This window comes from Astatotilapia calliptera, chromosome 22 (assembly GCF_900246225.1).
Source record: "Astatotilapia calliptera chromosome 22, fAstCal1.2, whole genome shotgun sequence".
Taxonomy (NCBI): domain Eukaryota; kingdom Metazoa; phylum Chordata; class Actinopteri; order Cichliformes; family Cichlidae; genus Astatotilapia; species Astatotilapia calliptera.
Genome location: NC_039322.1, coordinates 5,333,924 through 5,352,602, shown reverse-complemented (window position 1 = coordinate 5,352,602; position 18,679 = coordinate 5,333,924). Strand labels below are relative to the sequence as shown.

The 18,679-nt window shown below is 39.2% G+C and overlaps 1 protein-coding gene across 6 annotated transcripts; it reads left to right on the top strand.

Annotated features, from left to right (window-relative positions):
- Window positions 1–1,702: 1,702 nt before the first annotated feature.
- LOC113014694 (zinc finger protein 384-like) lies at window positions 1,703–17,910 on the top strand. Of its 6 annotated transcripts, none has more exons than XM_026156379.1 (11): window positions 1,703–1,738; window positions 4,991–5,058; window positions 5,845–6,166; window positions 8,277–8,399; window positions 8,682–8,839; window positions 8,947–9,023; window positions 9,147–9,371; window positions 11,037–11,204; window positions 12,095–12,173; window positions 12,779–12,937; window positions 14,728–17,910. In XM_026156379.1, the coding sequence occupies exons 1-11, from the start codon at window positions 1,735–1,737 to the stop codon at window positions 15,121–15,123; spliced, it is 1,779 nt and encodes a 592-aa protein (XP_026012164.1). In that variant the 5' UTR covers window positions 1,703–1,734; the 3' UTR covers window positions 15,124–17,910. The 6 variants fall into 6 exon arrangements, with proteins under 6 accessions (XP_026012164.1, XP_026012168.1, XP_026012163.1 ...); XM_026156378.1 differs by lacking the exon at window positions 4,991–5,058 and adding an exon at window positions 2,364–2,551 and having other exon boundaries at window positions 1,720–1,738; XM_026156380.1 differs by lacking the exon at window positions 1,703–1,738 and adding an exon at window positions 2,488–2,551.
- Window positions 17,911–18,679: the final 769 nt, after the last annotated feature.

Here is an 18,679-nt window from a genome sequence, read left to right as displayed (position 1 = left end):
GTGATAGCAGTTATGTAGCAGCTCTCATAAAGGTGTAGCCAGTCAGACTAAATTTAAATGTGTGAAATACAGCTTTGCTTTTCATAGTAGCAATGAGAATATCCCTGTGTATTCATAACATTAAGTATTTGTTAGTATATAACGCTTTGGCGTAATGTGAAGCTAAATATTTCAATTGTTAAGTGAGGGCAGGGGTGTTTGCTGTCCTGTTCTTTATTTTTTCTTTACGTTTGCTTGCTGTAGTTTGTGCTTTATATTCCACTGAAGGTGTAATACTAGCTCTAAAGTATTACGGTAGTAACTGTAAAGTATCCTGATTTGCCTTTTGTCACCACCCAATCAAACTGTATCCCTCTACCTCACCATTACCCTCTGGGGCTAGTTAGGAAAATATCTTTATGGACATGTTTTAATACATCAGAAGGGATTTAAACACTGAAGATGGATATATGGTTTTGTTTTAACTGAGCAGTTTTGTCTTCAGCTCTAAACACTGTTTGTGACTTCTCTGCACTCCTGATTACAGCACAACCATACGTTCTGTAAGTGTCCTGAGGGTACATTTTATTTCTTTCATATATGAGTACTACTGTTATTATGCATGCATCAACACCTGTCACTCTTACACTGTAAAGTAATATTGCAAATGCATATGTTTGAAGTCAGGACACAGTAGGCGTGTGCAGCTTCACTGTGGAGTTACCAAAGTAGGAGATTACCCAGCTATAGAAATGGAAGTGTGCTTTCGTTACTGGATCAGCACTAAATATGGATATATATGTATGTGTATGTGTTTATACAATTTATATTTGATACAGTATCAGTGTAAAGCACTGTTTGCATCACCACTAACAGCTTGACTAATTCATTATAAATGTATTTTATCCAGTTTATTAGTTTTCTGTGATGTTTCAGACCCTGTTGTGTTGCATTCGTGATGTTTGACCAAAGTGGATGTTTGCTTTTTATTTTTCTTCCGTGTACTTTAGGAAAACGTCGTTCTGCTCTTCTATACACAAAATCCTTGTCATTTAAATGCAAAAGGGGAAACGACTTAAATCTTTACTGTTTGTGAAAAAAGATTTATTGTAGCTATCAAATGTTCCACTGCTGTCTTTCTTTACTCACCTGTTTACACATCTGATTTTAGCTTCTTTTTTTTCAGTTTTTTTTTTTTTTTTCCATCTGTGAGGTCTTGAATTGTCACTGCATAATAAACAATTTTCACATGCATAAGGGGATCCCAATAAACGTTTTCATCATCATTTTATTGTCATTGATCTTTCAATAAAATGCTCATGGTACATGGTGCTTTTCCCAAGAATGAATTGCTGATGTTGCACCAGGAATTAAACTTGCAACAAACATTAGAGTTCTTTCCTTGCATTATAAATGCTGACAAAAGTAGCTTAGGTCCATCTTATATGATGGACATAGTTCAAGCTAAATGGGCGATAATAATTATAGTGACGTGGATATTATAAGTACAAGCATTCATTACCTTTTAATAGCCTCACATGTCCGCATAACCTGAGAGCTGTTGTACAAAATGAGAAAACCATTCAGCTAATTCAGAAATGAAATATACATAGAAACTGATACGACGTCCTCACTGACTGGATAATTAATACACCGGAAGATACTGCATAGACGCTGGCAGGTGTGTCAAGTTAGCTGGTAAAACGCCAAACCAGTACAGGAAGTCTAATTCAAAACTCTCAGCGGAGCAAACATATGGGTAAATGGCTGTTAGTTATTGCACAATTATTAGTTTGTTTTTCTTGTTTTATATTATTTGACTTGTGTATAGAAGGTTTTCCTACCGGAACCCCTTTTTTTCTTTTTTAGATTATATGGCGTTTGTTTTCAGGTCGCTTAAGTTTCACTGAGTTTTCAGAGCGGATTTCGGTCGATTAGATTTAAATTGTATTTGTTTTTTGTAAGTTTGGTTTTACTTCGGTTTTATTAGTTTTCGGCATTATTTGTGGTTTAGTATTAATTATTATTATGAAAAATACATAAGATAAGTTTCTGAATAAATATTCTTATACAAAACAGCTATTTTTGAAGACAATTGACTCTAAGTCATGTAGCACCAAAACCTCATTAGGCTGTTTTTGATAAAATTATAAATATACTTTTTTGCTGGTTTTGTGATTAAACACTATTGTTTTAAATTCGTTTTTTTAATTAAAAAAATAATTAATAATCATTTTATTTCGGTGCATAAAATGTCATATTTTACACCTACTTTTAGTTTAGTTTTAGTTAATTGTGTTAACATCGATTATTACGCTTTTAATCAAACGCAATACACAAAGAAATATACTTTAAAAGAATCGCGCTTTGATTTTATTTTGAAGAGTGTGGCCGGAAGCTGTTTAACTCAGCCTGCCTTGACTCCTCGGAGAAGAGCTGGAGGGAAAAAAAGGAAAAAACGAAGAAAAAAAAGGCATATCTGAGGGGTTTGAGGGGCGGATTTGGACAAAGTTTTCCAACTGTCCCGACCCGAGGAAGCTCCGGGGGGGTTGAAGGGGAGTCGAGTTCACCGGTAATTAACGCAGGACTTATTAGTCGGTTGTTAATTAAGTGTTTTTTTCAGTGTGTCTGAGAGCACCGTCGTCCCAACCGCCGGAAGTCTGCATGAAGCTGCGTCTCCTACAGAGGCAACGGCGTCGACGTTTTTTTTTCCTGTCTTCGTTTTTTTTTTTTTTATTCGAGACTTTTTTTTCTCTTTTTTTATTTTCTCTCAGCGAGATGAGCAGGGAGTGAGGAATGGAGGCGTAGGGAGAGCACGGATGTTTGTGTTTACTAAGCGGCGGGCTAGTTAAGCATATTGAATATACAGGCCTCCTTGTAGCTAGAGCAAGCCAGCGAACAAAAGGAGAAAATTAATGGAGGCAAGTTAGCTAGCTCCTCTCGTCTTGTTGCGTTTTTCAGCTAACGTTAGCCATGTTTGTGCATAACCCAGATATGTTATTACGCTCTTGTCAGCCGGTTGGGTGCAGTTTAACACATCTGTCCAGACTCAGTTCCAAAAAAGCACCCTGACTTAAACGATTTGTGGCAAATTTGTTTTTGCAATAATTCATAAAGCACAGCTAACGTTAGCTCGGCGCTAGCCATGCCACAGTTTTTGGAGGCAGCTTGCACCCTCTCGTCCAAAAGAAAAAGAGAGGGGGGGAAGAAACAAATGTCTCTCAGAACACTGAAACATTGACTTTGTACTGCACTAATAACGGCCCCTTGCATCTGATGCTTTGCTGCAGAATCAGGGAAAATGATTAAATTGCATTGAAAGCATTTCTTTTCATTTATTTATAGACCTTGCAGTTGCAGAGGGGAGAGGAGGCTCATGAAAAACAATGCAAAACATTTCATGAGTTATGCATTGCAAATGTTTTGCATGAAATATGGCGTTACCTCAATTGTTATTGTGATTTTTTTTTTTTTTATGGGCCTCGCATACTCCTTTGCGGGGCTTACTGAATATCAGTTGTTATAAATTATTAAATGGCAGTTGGGCTTTACTAACATGTAATTACTTGCATGCTTTTAATGGTATGTGAGCAGGATTATGCATGGCATTCACGGTCTCAAAATGTTTCAGAAAGCTAAAATAAAGTGCAAATGCATGCCAACATAGAACAATGAAACTTCCTTCTTTGCCTCTGTTAGTGGGACATAATCAGGAAACGGAAGATTACAGGTTGATTACTCATGAGATTGACAGTGGGTTTTTATTTTGGGTTTTTTTCAACTGTCAAGAAGCTGTGTGCACTCTTGAAGAGGGTGTTACTTTCACCTAATGGTGCACCCACATCCAATTTTGTTGCAAAACTAGCCTCACTGACATGCTGCTGATAAAACACGCACTCTAAGATTGTGCAATTTGTTCATGCTGTGTTAGGGAGTAGTAAACAAGTGCATGTGCTGTGTTACAGACAATCATTAAATTCTCAAAAACTGATTATCATTAGTGTTTTCTTAATTCTTGCTTCTGCTGCCCTCTACACCAGTGGTTCTCAAACTTTATGTGGTCAAAGAAAAGTAAAAAGCAAGACAAATTCAAGACCTGTATTTATGTTTGCAGAAAACAGGTTATCTGGAAGGAGGTCAGTGACAATTGTGCTTTTGAGCATGTGTATGTTGCTTTGCAGCAAGCATGTAACAGCGATCCATAGCCTTACCAGGCACTTCCATACATTCAAACAAATGTTCCCACTGGATATGGTTGAGATCCCAAGCTCTTTAACAGGGGGCAGTGTTTCTTCAGGAAGGGAATTTTTAGTTTGCAGGTACAGTTTTAGCATTTTTTTTATCTCCTCGCATCAAATTGCAGACAGTTTTTTAAGTAATTTCTAATAACAGTTTTTGTTTCTTTAGGTAGTTTGTTTGACTTATTCCACACAGTAAAGAGATCAGTGTTATTTCCTCTTAAATGTTATCGTCTTGCCTGTCAGTTCTTTTTTGTAAAACCAAGGGTATTTAATGTGGAATAATAGAGAAAATTAAATCTCAATTACTATGTTTTTGTGCAGTTTCAGTTATAATGTTTACTGGGCTGAGAGGGTACATCAGTATGCTTTGACACAGCATTTGGAACCACTGGTTCCCTTCTGGGATTGACCATCTTTGCCTGATTCCTTTCACATCCTCCTCTGTACAAATCTTAATTATTTCAAGAAATAGCCACAACAGAGTAAGCTTAAACTGCTCAGATTTGTCACAGACATCTTGATTGGTATCCCTAAAAACAAAGGTTAGCTGTGTAGAAAAGTGGCTCGATTTAGTGAACTAAATTTAGTCTTAGTGCTGCATGCTGATCCTGAAACCGACGTGTTCGGTGTGTCAGCGTGCGGAGGAGAAAGAAAGGAACTGGACTAAGATGACTGAAATACAGCCATGCATGGTCTCATTTAAAAGAAAAGGAACGAAAAAAGGAGGAGCAGGACAGGTGTTTTCTAAGTGTGTTGCTTTTTAATTACAGAAATAATGGACGATTCCCATTTCAACTCATCATACTTTTGGTCTCCCGTCCCCACTGTACAAGGACAGGTAGACACAACCTTATTGTTGGAATTGTCTTGAATTACACATGGTATAGTGGTCTGTGCTGTTGGAAAAAATACCCAGAAGCACTTCACAACCTGAACATGTTGTTTTTAACACCACTAAATAATGCTGGCAACGTTGATGAAGTTATTTGACTTATTGATGGGTTCACATGATCACTCCTGTCCCTCTCCTCTCTCATCTTTTCAATCTTCTGTTCCTGTTTTCATTTGCTTTTTTTGCATCTCACCATGCCTTCGTTTTCTCTTCTCTTCCATTGTTTCTTCCTCTTCCTCTGTCTGCTCTTATCTAACCCATTAACTCCTACCCTTCACTCTCCCCAATCTTCCCATTCCTTCCTCCTTTATTCTTCTTTAATTCCTTCTGTTTTTACTGTCGTTAACCTCTCATTTTCTGTCTCATTTGTTCTCCATTTTCCTTTCATGACACACACTACGTTTATCGCCACTCTGCTTGTGTCATCTCTGGGTCATCCTGTTTTTTTCCCGCATAAACATATGACTCTTCTTCACATCTTTCTCTTTCTTCCTGTCTTTTGTATTTTTATTTCTTTTTCAACTTCTTCCAAACACCCTCATCCTATTTCCTCTTTCAATCTGCCTTCTTCATCTCTGGCAAGTCTCCTTTCTCCTTCCCTTTCTTCCTTCCTTTCATATCCTTTTCCTTCCACCGTCATGAAACATTTCACCCTTACTGTATCACACTCCTTTGCCCCCTAATTCCTACACCCTTCCTTCTTTCCTCTCTCCACTCCCCACTTCTGTCTAGATTGAGAACGCCATGTTCCTGAACAAGGCGAAGGAGCAACTAGGTCCAGAGAAGGCCAGCGCGCCCTCCTTTCCTCACTCTTCTGCGTCTTCCACTTCCTCCCCCCACTACCCCACGGCCGTACTCGCCATCCCCAGCTCAGTGGATGGAGCGGCTGGGGTACGTGTGATCCCTAAACAGGAAGGAGGCGGAGGCAATGTAGGAGGGGGTGGTGGTGGAAACAGCGGACCCCTGAGTGCGGTGGGGGCACACCTGCACCAGTCGCACACTTCCCAGAACGTCACCGTTGTGCCTGTTCCCTCCACGGGTATCATGACTGCAGGTGAGTGAGCAGCTCTGATGTTTTCACCAACCTGAGTCGTAGATGATTTTTCAGTTTGTCTTTTTTCTTATTTTGCAAATTGTGAAAGAAAAATTCTCTGAAAAGGTCTATTAAAAAAACTTGCCTGATTTAAATTTGGCCAGTCTCCTGTTCAAGATCATCTTCTTGTGCACCTCTGGATGTTTATTTGATCTTGGTGGCATCCCTGTTATGTCTGTTTGCATGTGTGCTTCAGTGTTACAGAATTTTTAAAAGACCATTTTAAAAAAAAAAAGGAAAAACTCATCCAAATGTATTTTAATTTTAAAATATATATTTTCCCTACTTTATGGCAGTAACTGGTAGTATTTTAATATAATTCTACAAGACTGCATGAATGCACCTTCAAGGTGTCTGTAAGTGATTATTAAAAAAACTAGAAGAAAAACAAGCTACTAACTCCATGGTTTTTGAAGGGAAACATATGAGATGAGATCATGCTGTCCTAATGTGTCCTTGGGCAGGACAATTCACCTGTTGCCTACTGGTGGTGGTCAGAGGGCCCGGTGGCACCAGTGTCCGGCAGCCTCGCCTCTGTCAGTGCGCCCCAGGGCTGCTGTGGCTACAATATAGCTTGCCATCACCAGTGTGTGAATGTGTGTGTGAATGGGTGGATGACTGAATGTAGTGTAAAGCGCTTTGGGGTCCTTAGGGACTAAGTAAAGCGCTATACAAATACAGGCCATTTACCATTTAATGTGAGAAACATGAAGCTAAAATTAACTACAGCACCTCTTTTAAAAAGGAAATGGCAGTGAGAACATGTAAATGTCCCCAGGTGAAGCTAGACGGTCAAAAATCTGCTATGTTATGCTCAGTCATTTGAAAAAAGTTTGGGATGCAGGTGTTCTTCAGATTCCCAATACTGGCCCAAAACCTGGCCCCATCAAACAGTACGCGATGACGTGATGACACGCACCACAGATCATGTTGTTTGCACTTTTATGTTTTTCATCAGACTCCTCAGGATGTCATATTGGAACTTCACATTAACAGACTCATCCTGGGAGTGCAGCAGGCACGGCTGCTTCCTGACACCCACTCGAGACAATGGTAGCAATTCCATCAGAAGTTGCTCTAGAAAAAGCGAACAGTTCTTTTTTTATTTACAGAAGCAACATGTAGCAGCACAGAGCATAGGAGAAGGGCAGGAAGTAACAGACAAAGGAACAGAGTTGAAAGTTAGTCAGTTTTTAAAATAAAACCCAGCAGGCATACTAAATGTGTTGTTTCTGAAATGCTTTAAAAGTGTGCCAGACACATCACAGTGGAGACACTCATCATGTCTTACCCTGGAGAACGATATCATGGTGCGTATGTTTAAAAACACACCAGGCTTGCTCGTGGTCTCACTCCTCATCAGACATACTTGGAACTGTGGACTCGTATAAAAACCGGTTAGCTGTGGACTGCTTGGACCCAGGTCTCATCACCAAGCATGTACCTTGATCAGCTTGAAACTGATGTTTGCTTTCTGACACAGTTTGATTTCCTGCGGTTATACACAGTGCATACCGTGTAAATAATCAGAATGAGAGCAATACAAAAAGAGCAGCCATGTTGGAAGCTGTCTGCAGATCCCATAAAAGATGATCTCAAATGGGAGTTCAGCCAAATTTAAACCAGGTAAGGTTTTTGGTTTTTATAGAACTCTTTCCAGAACTTTTTGAACTCTACCCATATTTGTTGGTGTCACAAGATATGTGCATAGGAGTGAATGACACTGTACATATTAATCTACAGTGGCTACTAATCACAATCTCAACAGGGTTCTTTTTCAGTTTCCATTTAGGTGTTAGTAGTAGTACTTAGTGTTAATATTAGCAGTTTTATCCCTTTTTTATGCACAGCTTGTATAAAAATATTCGTTAAAATCTTTTGTATAAACCTTAGCAAGTCTTGTGTTAGTGCTGTAGCTTTGTCCTTTATAAGATATTGTGTGGCTTTCAAGTTGCAAGGTTGAAAATTAAAGTTCTTTTATCACTACATCATCCATTAACTGTTAGTTAGAATAAAAGCCTAACAGAGTGAGATCTGGACGGCCAGATCACAGTTTTTCTTTTCCTCTTAGCGGGGTTAGTGATCACCACCCCACAGGGCACACTGGTCCCCACCGCCTCCACGCAGTCTTTTGTAGCTGGACACCCCACTGCCACCACCATGATAGTGTCAGCAGTGCACCCCTCAAATTCAGGTAATACACAGGTGCAGGTCACCATCATTTTAATAATTTCAACGTAAAAAAAAATGATGAGGCTTAGGGCTTCTTTTTACCATTTTATTTTAGACACTTGATTCCTGTTCCCACCCAAATGCACTGTTACATCCATACACAATCAAACACATCTGTGTATCTGTCTTATGTAAGGTTTGGTGTTGAGCTGTGCATCATAATTTTTCCAAACTGTCCCTGTTTTCACTCAACACTCCCTGTTTCCTTTCCCTTCTTTCTTTCTTAATTTTCTCTCATTTTTAGATAAGAAGGATGACATTGCTCCTGCTGTTGTCATGCCGGCACCATCAAAACGAGGCAGGAAAAGCAGACAGGTGATGAGCAGGGTGGCTGGAGTGGGTGGGGTCCTCCCTCCAGGAAGTGATGCATTAATACTGGCACACCTTGCTGCTGGTGGACAGGTGAATTTTCTATGTTCTTTCTTTTTTCCTTGTTTCCTTTTATAAAACCAACTGTGAGGCATTTTACCTTTACAACCATAAGTACTTTTTTTATTATTGTATTGTAGCATCACGGTGGCGACCCATATGATCTGTCAAATGATGAGGATGATCACACTAACAAAGACGGACCCAAATCTTACAGGTAGGATAAAGTGCGTTAAGTTTAGGAAAATATTAATGATGTTTTAGATAGTTGCAGTTTTTTCTGTGCTTTGTTTATCATAACTGTTTTCTTCTCTTCTCCTCTCATTCCTTGCCTGCCAAGGTGTCGGATGTGCGCAGTGACGTTCTTCAGCAAGTCAGACATGCAGATCCACGCCAAGTCCCACACCGAGGCCAAGCCCCACAAGTGCCCCCACTGCTCCAAGTCGTTTGCCAACTCCAGCTACCTGTCCCAGCACATTCGTATACACAGCGGGGCCAAGCCCTACACCTGCACGTACTGCCAGAAAACTTTCAGGCAGCTCAGTCACCTACAGCAGCACACACGGTACTGGGCCTGAGTGTGTGCGTGTGTTAAAATGTGTGCATGTGAACACCTGTGTGGTGATAGATAAAGGGAAGAAGGAGTGGTGTGCTTGGGACTTGTCTGGGTTGTTTTGGGGAGTGCTGACAGTGTAAAGCTCTTTCTGCACAGTCAAAGTATCATCTTTGAAAGTCCCCAAAACTTAAATTATTTCATGCCTCTTAACCTGTTATTTTTAAGTACTTGTCTTTGACCATTCATTCTTTTCTAAAAACTGGGACCCACTGTGAGAATGGGAAGTCAGTTTCCTGAGTCAGTATCTAAAGGTAATTAAATACAACTCCTACACAGTCTCACTTACAGCTGCAATATTTATTAAGTTACAATGGCTACCTGAGGTTCATCAGGTATGGGGGCAACATATCCATATTCCTATATTAGATATACCTGTTCAACCACTTGTTAACACAAATATTTAATCAGCCAATCACATGGCATACTACTACTGAAATTCCTTAATTCTCCCAGCATTCAGTCAAAGTATTTTTTTCCCTGGCAAGTAATTTACTAGTGATTTAAACAAGAGAAAAAACAAGTTCAAATGCACCCAGGCACCAGGTCTCCATTTGTCCGTGTCTGAACTGGAGTATAACCCAGGCTTTAGTCAGATTAATGTCATTTGTTTCCTTATATATGCAGAGATTCAGATACTCAGTATTCCAGCAGTAAGTGAGACAGGATGATTGAGTTATATTTAAATGCCTTTTCTCACCAACACACCCGTCTGTCACTCAGGTTTCACCAAAATAGGCATCCCCTTTTTGTTTTGTTTCAGCATCTTCTCTAGATGTCTCTGTTATTCAGATGTCTTTATTAAAACATTTTCCTTTCATTCTCAGCAAGATAAAAACTAAAACATTTTTTAAGAATGCACGATACAAGTCTAAGTACACTTTGCATACTAACTGTATGTGCTGTGCCTAAAAAATACATCCTGATATACAGTTTTTAACCTGCATGTTTTACACCCCTTTTTACTGTGGTAAAGGCGCTAATCGGACACTAAAATTAGTTTTCATTTTACTATATTTCATTAATTGTGACAATATGAGTGATAAATCTATCTCCCATCCAGGCTGTCACCTTTCTGATAAATGTGTTAATTTTATGTTGACCTTGTCATTCACCTTCATGCTTTCATTTCCCTCATTTCCATGCACTGGGTTTTCTCTGTGGGTTTCAGGCCATTAATTTTAAAGAGGAAGATGTGCTCCGCTGGCCTGGCACTCATCTTGAATTTACATTTTGGTTTGACTGCAGCAGACTCAGACATTCATAGATACACTACACTCACACTTCACTCAAAGTAGTGCACACCAAAAGGAGAGAGAGACTGCGAGAGAGAGAGAGAGAGAGAAAGAGAAAAGCGTGACTGTGCTTGCTGTATGTTTCGTTCTGTGTTTTCACAACTCAGACACAGCACAAAGAGCACACTGTCAAACTTAGTAATCTGTGATCAATACTTGATCGATCAGATCCTTTTAGCTTAAATGCATGATTTGGTCTTCGGCTCATTATGAAGTTTGGTCATGCTGTAGCTTAAAAATCTCTCGCTGTTTCTCTCTCTCTCTCTGTGTTTCTCTCTCCCTCCCACCCCCTTAACCCTCCAATCCCGGTTTCCCGTGTTAGAAACCACACTGAGGCCAAGCCCCACAAGTGTCCCCACTGCTCCAAGTCGTTTGCCAACTCCAGCTACCTGTCCCAGCACATCCGCATCCACACCGGGGCCAAGCCCTACACCTGCTCCTACTGCCAGAAAACATTCAGGCAGCTCAGTCACCTACAGCAGCACACACGGTACTGGGCCGAGCTGGGCTGGGCCGGGCGGGTTTTGAATGTGTGCATGTATGGGAGCAGGTGCATGGAGAGTTATGTCACTGTGCTTGTGTCCTTCTTTTTGAGTTATTGTGTGTTTATAGTATCTATCAAATCTGACATGTACTTTTTTTCTTTTATAAGATGGATCTGTTCTGCCCACTTCCATATTTTAACTCTTAGATGCTACTGGAGTAGCTCAGCATGCCTCAAAGTTCAAAATAATCCATATTTATGTTTTACTACAAACATACACTGAGGTGTAAACCAGATTCAAATGTTAAGGGTGAGTGACCCATAAAAAATAGTTTTCAGCGGATGATAGAAACAATCAAACCACAGATTAGCTCAACCTAATGGAAGGCGAAAGGCTGTTACAAAGCTAGGCACTACCACCTGAAAGGACAGAAGAATGTGGTTGATGTGTGATCACTGGCATGTATTAGCAGCCTAGTTTATCTGTTATAAAACTTTATTTCATAGCTTATTGCTTCATCATAAAATCCCAAAAAAGAGAAACGTTTTGTTGTTTGGATTAGTGACGAAACATTCCTCCCACTGAAAACGCTACGTCCACATGAACAGAATCGACTTTTTGGGATTTTCTTACCTGGATGATTGAGCATGCATCAAGACACTTCATGATAAAATGTGCTGAAAAAAGGATGTGATTTTAAAGTGCACAAATAGCAACCAAAGGTCACACTATTCAAATTTACCAAAGCCGTTTCCTTCTCGAGGAAGTGAAAGTAGAAGTTTGAGAAACTGCAACATGAGGAAGCGAGGGGCTGAGCTGATCTAGAAGTATCTTAACTTTGTCAGTACGTCAAACTTGACATCACCTTTGTTTTGTTTTGACTGTGATTTCCCAGGATTCACACCGGTGACCGGCCGTACAAGTGTAATCATCCTGGCTGTGAAAAAGCTTTCACTCAGTTGTCCAACCTCCAGGTACTGAATCTACAGGTTTTCTCTTTGCCACTGACATGATCATTACTTTACTAAGGCTCTAGTGCTACTAGCATATATTTACTTGCAAGCCAGTGGTTCTCATACTCATCCAGGTTCCACAGGTTGGGTTTTGTAGACAAAATGTACAACCAAGTGTGATGGAGTAGTAGATATGTTGATGCTTACCTTTTTTTTCACAGAAATTTTATTTTGGATCATTTTTCATTGTTAATAATTAAAAAGAGATTTAAAAATTCAACATGTTGGCCAATATTTTTTTTGAGAGACATATAAAGCACAAACAGGTCTCCCTAACAATTGTTATATGAAGTTAATTATCAGGCTTTCCTGAGATAATGGGACAGTGAAGTTTAAAAATAATTATGTTTTATTGTCACAGGTCATGAATTACTAATGTCTCCTTTTTCATTTTCATTTATCAGCTTTAATCCCGATGCTGATATTTTAGCAAATATTGCCTGATATATCAGCTGGACTCTAGTCTGAAAAGAGTGATTTTCTTGCCTTTTCTATTGTAGTCAAAATCAAATTACATATTACTAGTTTTTACATGCCTCTTTTATTTATTTATTTTTCCATCACAGTCTCACCGTCGGCAGCATAACAAAGACAAGCCGTACAAGTGCCACAACTGTAACCGTGGTTACACAGATGCTGCCAGTCTAGAGGTTCACCTGTCCACACACACCGTGAAACACGCCAAGCTGTTCTCCTGTGGCCTCTGCAACCGATCCTATACCTCGGTAAGACTTCTGGTATCTGACATGCAGTTTACTGAAAGTGTAGATTTGGTTGTACTGCAACAGAGAAGACGTAACAGGAGAGAGTTGGCAGGAATTGTACTGCTGGTTTGCAGATGCTTTACTGTTGTTTACAATCCATGAGTCTGTCTGACATGCATTATATGTAGAGCTCTAATGAGCCTTTTGTTCTGATCTCAGGTCTTAGAATAGAATAATATAATGATTATTACTGCAAAGCACTGATCATCCCTCTCTGCCAAAATCATTGTTCGTGCAGTTTAAGCCAGATGCTGTATAGCAGCTGGTACTGTTAATGTATCTAGTAATTATATAATTATGCACATACATCATCAGTGGGCACAGGCATTGTGTCTTTGGGTTGTTCATAGAGCAGGGCGATATGACCAACAATATTTATCACGATATACATTTGAAAATTTGCGATAACGATATAAGTGATGATATAATTGACACTAGACAAAATACTTTACAAGTCCACAACTTTATTTGTGCAAAAAAATAATAATAAAAAAATCAATGTATTTTCACTTAAACAAGCAGCTGTTTTTTATGTGCATTAAAGTTATATAAAAATTTAACAGTGCAAATGCAAATTCCTTGCTGAAAGTTTAACTAAAAGGCATTTCCAGTGGAAACTGGCCGACATATCCTCAGCATAACCATGTATAATATCCACAAAACTTAAAAAGAGGTTATACACACACAATACCGTAATATTATGTTGAAGCACAGCACGTATCACTCCACGAGGCTCCTGCCTACGATAGCCGTAATGCTCCGACAATCCATCAAGCGGTGCGGCTTCGTAGCTTAGCAAAGTCGTACTGAAACATTTGACAGATTTTCAAGCGCCGTGTATATAAAATCGTTTCGAGGTCAGTAAACACAACCAGAATTCATACATAAGGCACACGGGATTATAAGGGGCTCTGTCGATTTTCACAAAAATCCAAGGATTGATTTTAAGTGTGCCGTATTTTCCAAAAAACACGGTAATAACGACGGCCCGCTAGCATGCTCTACGAAAAATAGTGCTTTGTTGTGTATCTGACGGACGAAAGCTAAACCAGTTCCACACCACTGACGTTGCAGCATTTTTACAAACCAATTCTGGTTCATCCGTTTCATTCAACGATCCGCTTTCGCCCTTCTTATTCTCCGTCGCCGCCATGTGCGTATGTAAACAAAGACACTATTTCATTTTCTTATAGTTGCCCAACATCATACCGGTATTACCGTGAACGGTATGATATGGCTCAGCCCTAGTTGTTCATAGATATTTTGGGAGTGTGTGAAGGATATTTCTTCAGATTGAACACAAATGTTCATTTAGTCTTCAGATGGCACAAATGTCTAATGTGGATTAAATTATTTACCCAAAAGCTAAAAAAAGATTAGCTTCACTTTCACATCCAGATGTTTTGCAGCACTTTTCTGCCCAGCAGCAAAACTCATTAACTCAAAAATCATTCACTATAAATATTAACGCTCTCAGGCTCAAATTAAACTTTTTGTTGCTAATGCACAACCAAGTCCTGCAGTGGTACTTCTGAGTAAAAAAAACTCATAAAATATGTATGTGGGGTAATGAGGTTGTTAGTTTTTAACTGTTGCCAATCGGCAACCCCTGCCTTGAGAGGGTTAAATGGCTGGTTAGTGATGCCATACAACCACAAAGCTATATTAATAGTTTAAAAAAAATCAAAACACATTGTTCCTGTTTTTCTTTCCTGACATCATGTGTTCTACTTCTGTCATCCGTTCTCCAGGAGACGTATCTAATGAAACACATGAAGAAGCACAACCCCGACCCATTAACAGTGGCAGCAACAGTAGCTGCTCAGCAGGCCCAGGGTCTGACACCAGGCAGGGGCCGAGGCCGCGGTCGAGGGAGAGGTGCGGGCAGAGCGAGCCAGCTCCAAAACCAGACGAACCCTAACAACAACCAGAACCCAAACCCCGGACCCCCAGGCAGCTACCAGCCACAACAGCAACCCACAGAATCTGTGGTCCCCTGCCCATTTGATCTACACCAGTACAAGACAGTGTCAGCCAGCGAGATCCAGTACAAACCAGTCACTGTGGCAGACCTGCCAGTGACCCACAAAGACCTCTGCCTAACCGTCTCCACATCAGCCATACAGGTGGAGCACATGAACTCATAGGCTGCGTCTTCCTGCTCTGCTCGAGGGATTAGTCGAGTAAAAATGGTCCATATGTATAAGTAATTTAACTGTATTCAGTATTAGAGCCTTCTTAAAATCAGGGGGAAAACAGCTGATTGGGTGAATTTCTATAATTCAGATCTTCTATTTTATTGACACATCACTGAATTTGAAAGTGTAAAAACACTAGTGTTTTCAGTTTAGACTTCTGTAGCTTTCAGTGAGATTATTTTTTAAAAGCGGTTAGTCGGGTAATGCAATACAATCATGGATAGAAGTAAATTTGAATTCACCCACTTAAGAAGCTTTGATGCTGAGTACAACCATAAATTACTCACACAGATATTTTACAGTGTGCTTCTTGATTCCTGAGCCCACTTGCCATGTATCTCTCAGTCCTGACTGAGGGATCTTTGGAGGATAAAGGTGTAAAATATCTGTAAAATTAAAAAAACTAATTTCACTATTCTTTGAGCAGTTATGGTCCAAAGAATAGTGTAAATGTTGAAGACATTCAGATCACATTAATCTGAACATTCATCACTTATTAGTTCAAGCCAAAACAAAAAAGGAGTGAATGATGGGAGACTGTAGAGATTCATGAGAGCATCTGAAGCAGCGGTGCAGAAATGTTTAAACAGCATCTGAAAGGCACAGTCAGGTGTCACAGACTACATCAGAAACACTGAATTGGAGCTACAAAGGAAAGAGCAGCAGGAAGAAAAATGAAGCGTGCGTTTGGGAAGTCTCGCTAAAGCCTGCAGCCGAATCTCAAAAGTGTACATTTCACAGATCATGATGTCCTTATTTACACCCACCTCCTCTCAGAGGAGCGAGGAAACATTTCCCAAAGTATTAAATAAGATAGCGCGATCGGTCAGAGAATGCACTAAATGTAAGGAGTCCACAGCAGGAACCACGACAGAAAGAGAGAAAAACGGGGGTGGGAGGGGTCATAATGAAAGCACTTGATGAAACTTACTTCACGCCTATGTTTTTCATCCTTTACCTTTTTTTTATATATCATATGTATGTATTTTTCTACCAACAGAGAAATGTGTGATCAAACAGAAAGCAACGTGAGCGCATGAATGTGATGGAACAGAGAGAAAAGTCCTAACAGAACGTCTTGGTCCCTTTTTTTTCCTTTTTTTTTGTTGCTATTCAACTGTTTACTGTCCTCGAATGACTAAGGCAGCCCAGTTTGTTATTGTCAGGATGGTTGTTGGGAAAATAATGATTGTGTGATGAAAATGGCTGACAGGTACTGTTATTAATCTCTTTTTTTTTAAAGAACTTTTCATACATATTATTACTACTTCCATTATAACTGTATTGCAAATGTTATCCACATTATTATCAATCTGAGGCATTATGATATTGCAGTATGCTGTACATAAAATACATAGAAAAGACTTTTTCATCTGTAAAAGGGAAGTATGTCTTGTGTAAAGCATCTATGAAAACTAAAGGAAATCAAATTAACATGTACCAAATCACTGGCAGTGTCCCAGGTCAACTTTAAAGCTGACGGGCTGTGAGATCGTCACGCTCAGCAAAGTGAGGAAATGACAGGAGAATAATTGTTTCCTTTATCACAACCACAGCCACCATCTACAGACTGTGAAACTGATCTTAATTAGGACGTAACCAGAGATGAGTCAACTAAACCTCATGTGTGATAATTAGGCAAAGAATTAGGATGTATCTATTTGTTCCCTTTTGATGTCAGTGAACTCTAAAGCTCTGCCTTTTAAATCATATAAATACTTTTCTAAAGTCTGTCCTCATAACTTAATCCCAATGGCAGGCAACGGCGCAGATATCGTACCAATATCAGTGAAATGCAAGAAGAAAATTAGCAGGGACTTTAATTAGTCATTTAAAATATTTTTGGGCATAAGGGAAGCACTTTGGTAAAACTATCTGTAATTCCACATTTATGCTTTTGTTATATAGGTTCACTGTAGGGCAGGACTTGAGTATTGTTCCCTGGACTAATGGAAATTGGGGCAACAGTGTGGATGAATTTATACAGATTTTTAAAGTAACAAGTTTTGTACTAAGGAAATGAAAAAAACTTAATTATCAATGAGCTAAAATGGCATTCTCAAGTCTCCTAAATTATTCCCATTCCCAATTACTCAGTCATATAATTGTAACACAACAGATAATTAGCCAAATCTTATATTTATCAGTATCCCAGTGACATTGATGGTGAATATGTACCAATATTGGTGGATCCCTAATACATTATAAACAGGGACCACTGAGGCTTCCCAGAGGTGCAGTTTGGCTAAAATATGTAATTCCACATCTGTACAGGTGTTGTTGTGCTAAGTTTACTGTTGGGGATTGATTCCTGAACTTATGGGAAAAAATGGTCTCAATTACTCAGAGAACCATGTTAATACTGTAACCATATGATATTTAAAGCTAACGTATCCATGATACATCTGCAAATAATTAAAGCATGATTATGAGAAGCTGTGACCTTGGTGACCTGGGACACCGCACATGCCGTCTCTAACCAATCAGAAATGTTCAGGATGCCCATACAGACGGCTGATTGTCTCCATGTATACTCCTTGTATTTCATTGTGTCTTTTTATGAGAAATAACCCATTCTCAATATTCTTGTTAATGTTATTACCAATGCTCCTGATAATACAGTTAACTGCCCTCTTATGCTACACTCTTCATACTGTATGCACAGTTACACCTCTTGCTCATCTGAACAGACTGTTTCTTCCCTTATGGAGAATAAAGTTCAAAACCTGTTTATGATGAAAGCACTACATTTTTTATTGGTATTTTATTAAAATCAACAGTACATATTATTAATGAACATTTATAATGAAAGTTTTGGCTGCTCTTTTGCTACAGCATGTAGCTCCACGTGGTCAGTGTATCCTAGATACCCAGGGTAAAGATCAGGGGGTATTTTTCTCAAAACTAATGAAGGTGAATTTTTGATTCAGGTTCAGGGAATCTGTGATTCTACCATCCCCACGTGGTTTGGAAATTGCAGTGGACTATGCTGCAAAGGCTTAGCAATGGTATGAAAAGGATTCACATGCTTAGAAGACTGTCTACACCAAGACCTACAACGTGATGTGTTTCTTTTAGCTCCATTTATAGAAAAACAATGCTTTCGCTAGGAAAGCATATACAAACTGCACATGGATTTTTATAGAGTGTACGTGTGTCTTACCAGAAGCAGTCCAAAGGTTTCTGTCATAACAATTATTTATCAAAACAATTAAAAAGAACAGATTATATTTCTGTAAACATAGCAAACCATATCAAAGCATGTAATTTAATGTTTTACACTACTTCTTTCAGGCGTTTTAAGCTGTGTTTTAAGCTTTGGAATAGAAATGATAAGAATATAAGTCAATGCGCGTTTTTCCCCCAAACAGTTGCCTTTTGCACCTCCGGGCCACCGTACGATGTTTATTTTAAACAATGTAGCTAAAAAAAATTGATTATAACAATTATATATATATTTAATTAATGTACTTGAAAAAGAAAGCGATTCGTATATACTAAAATT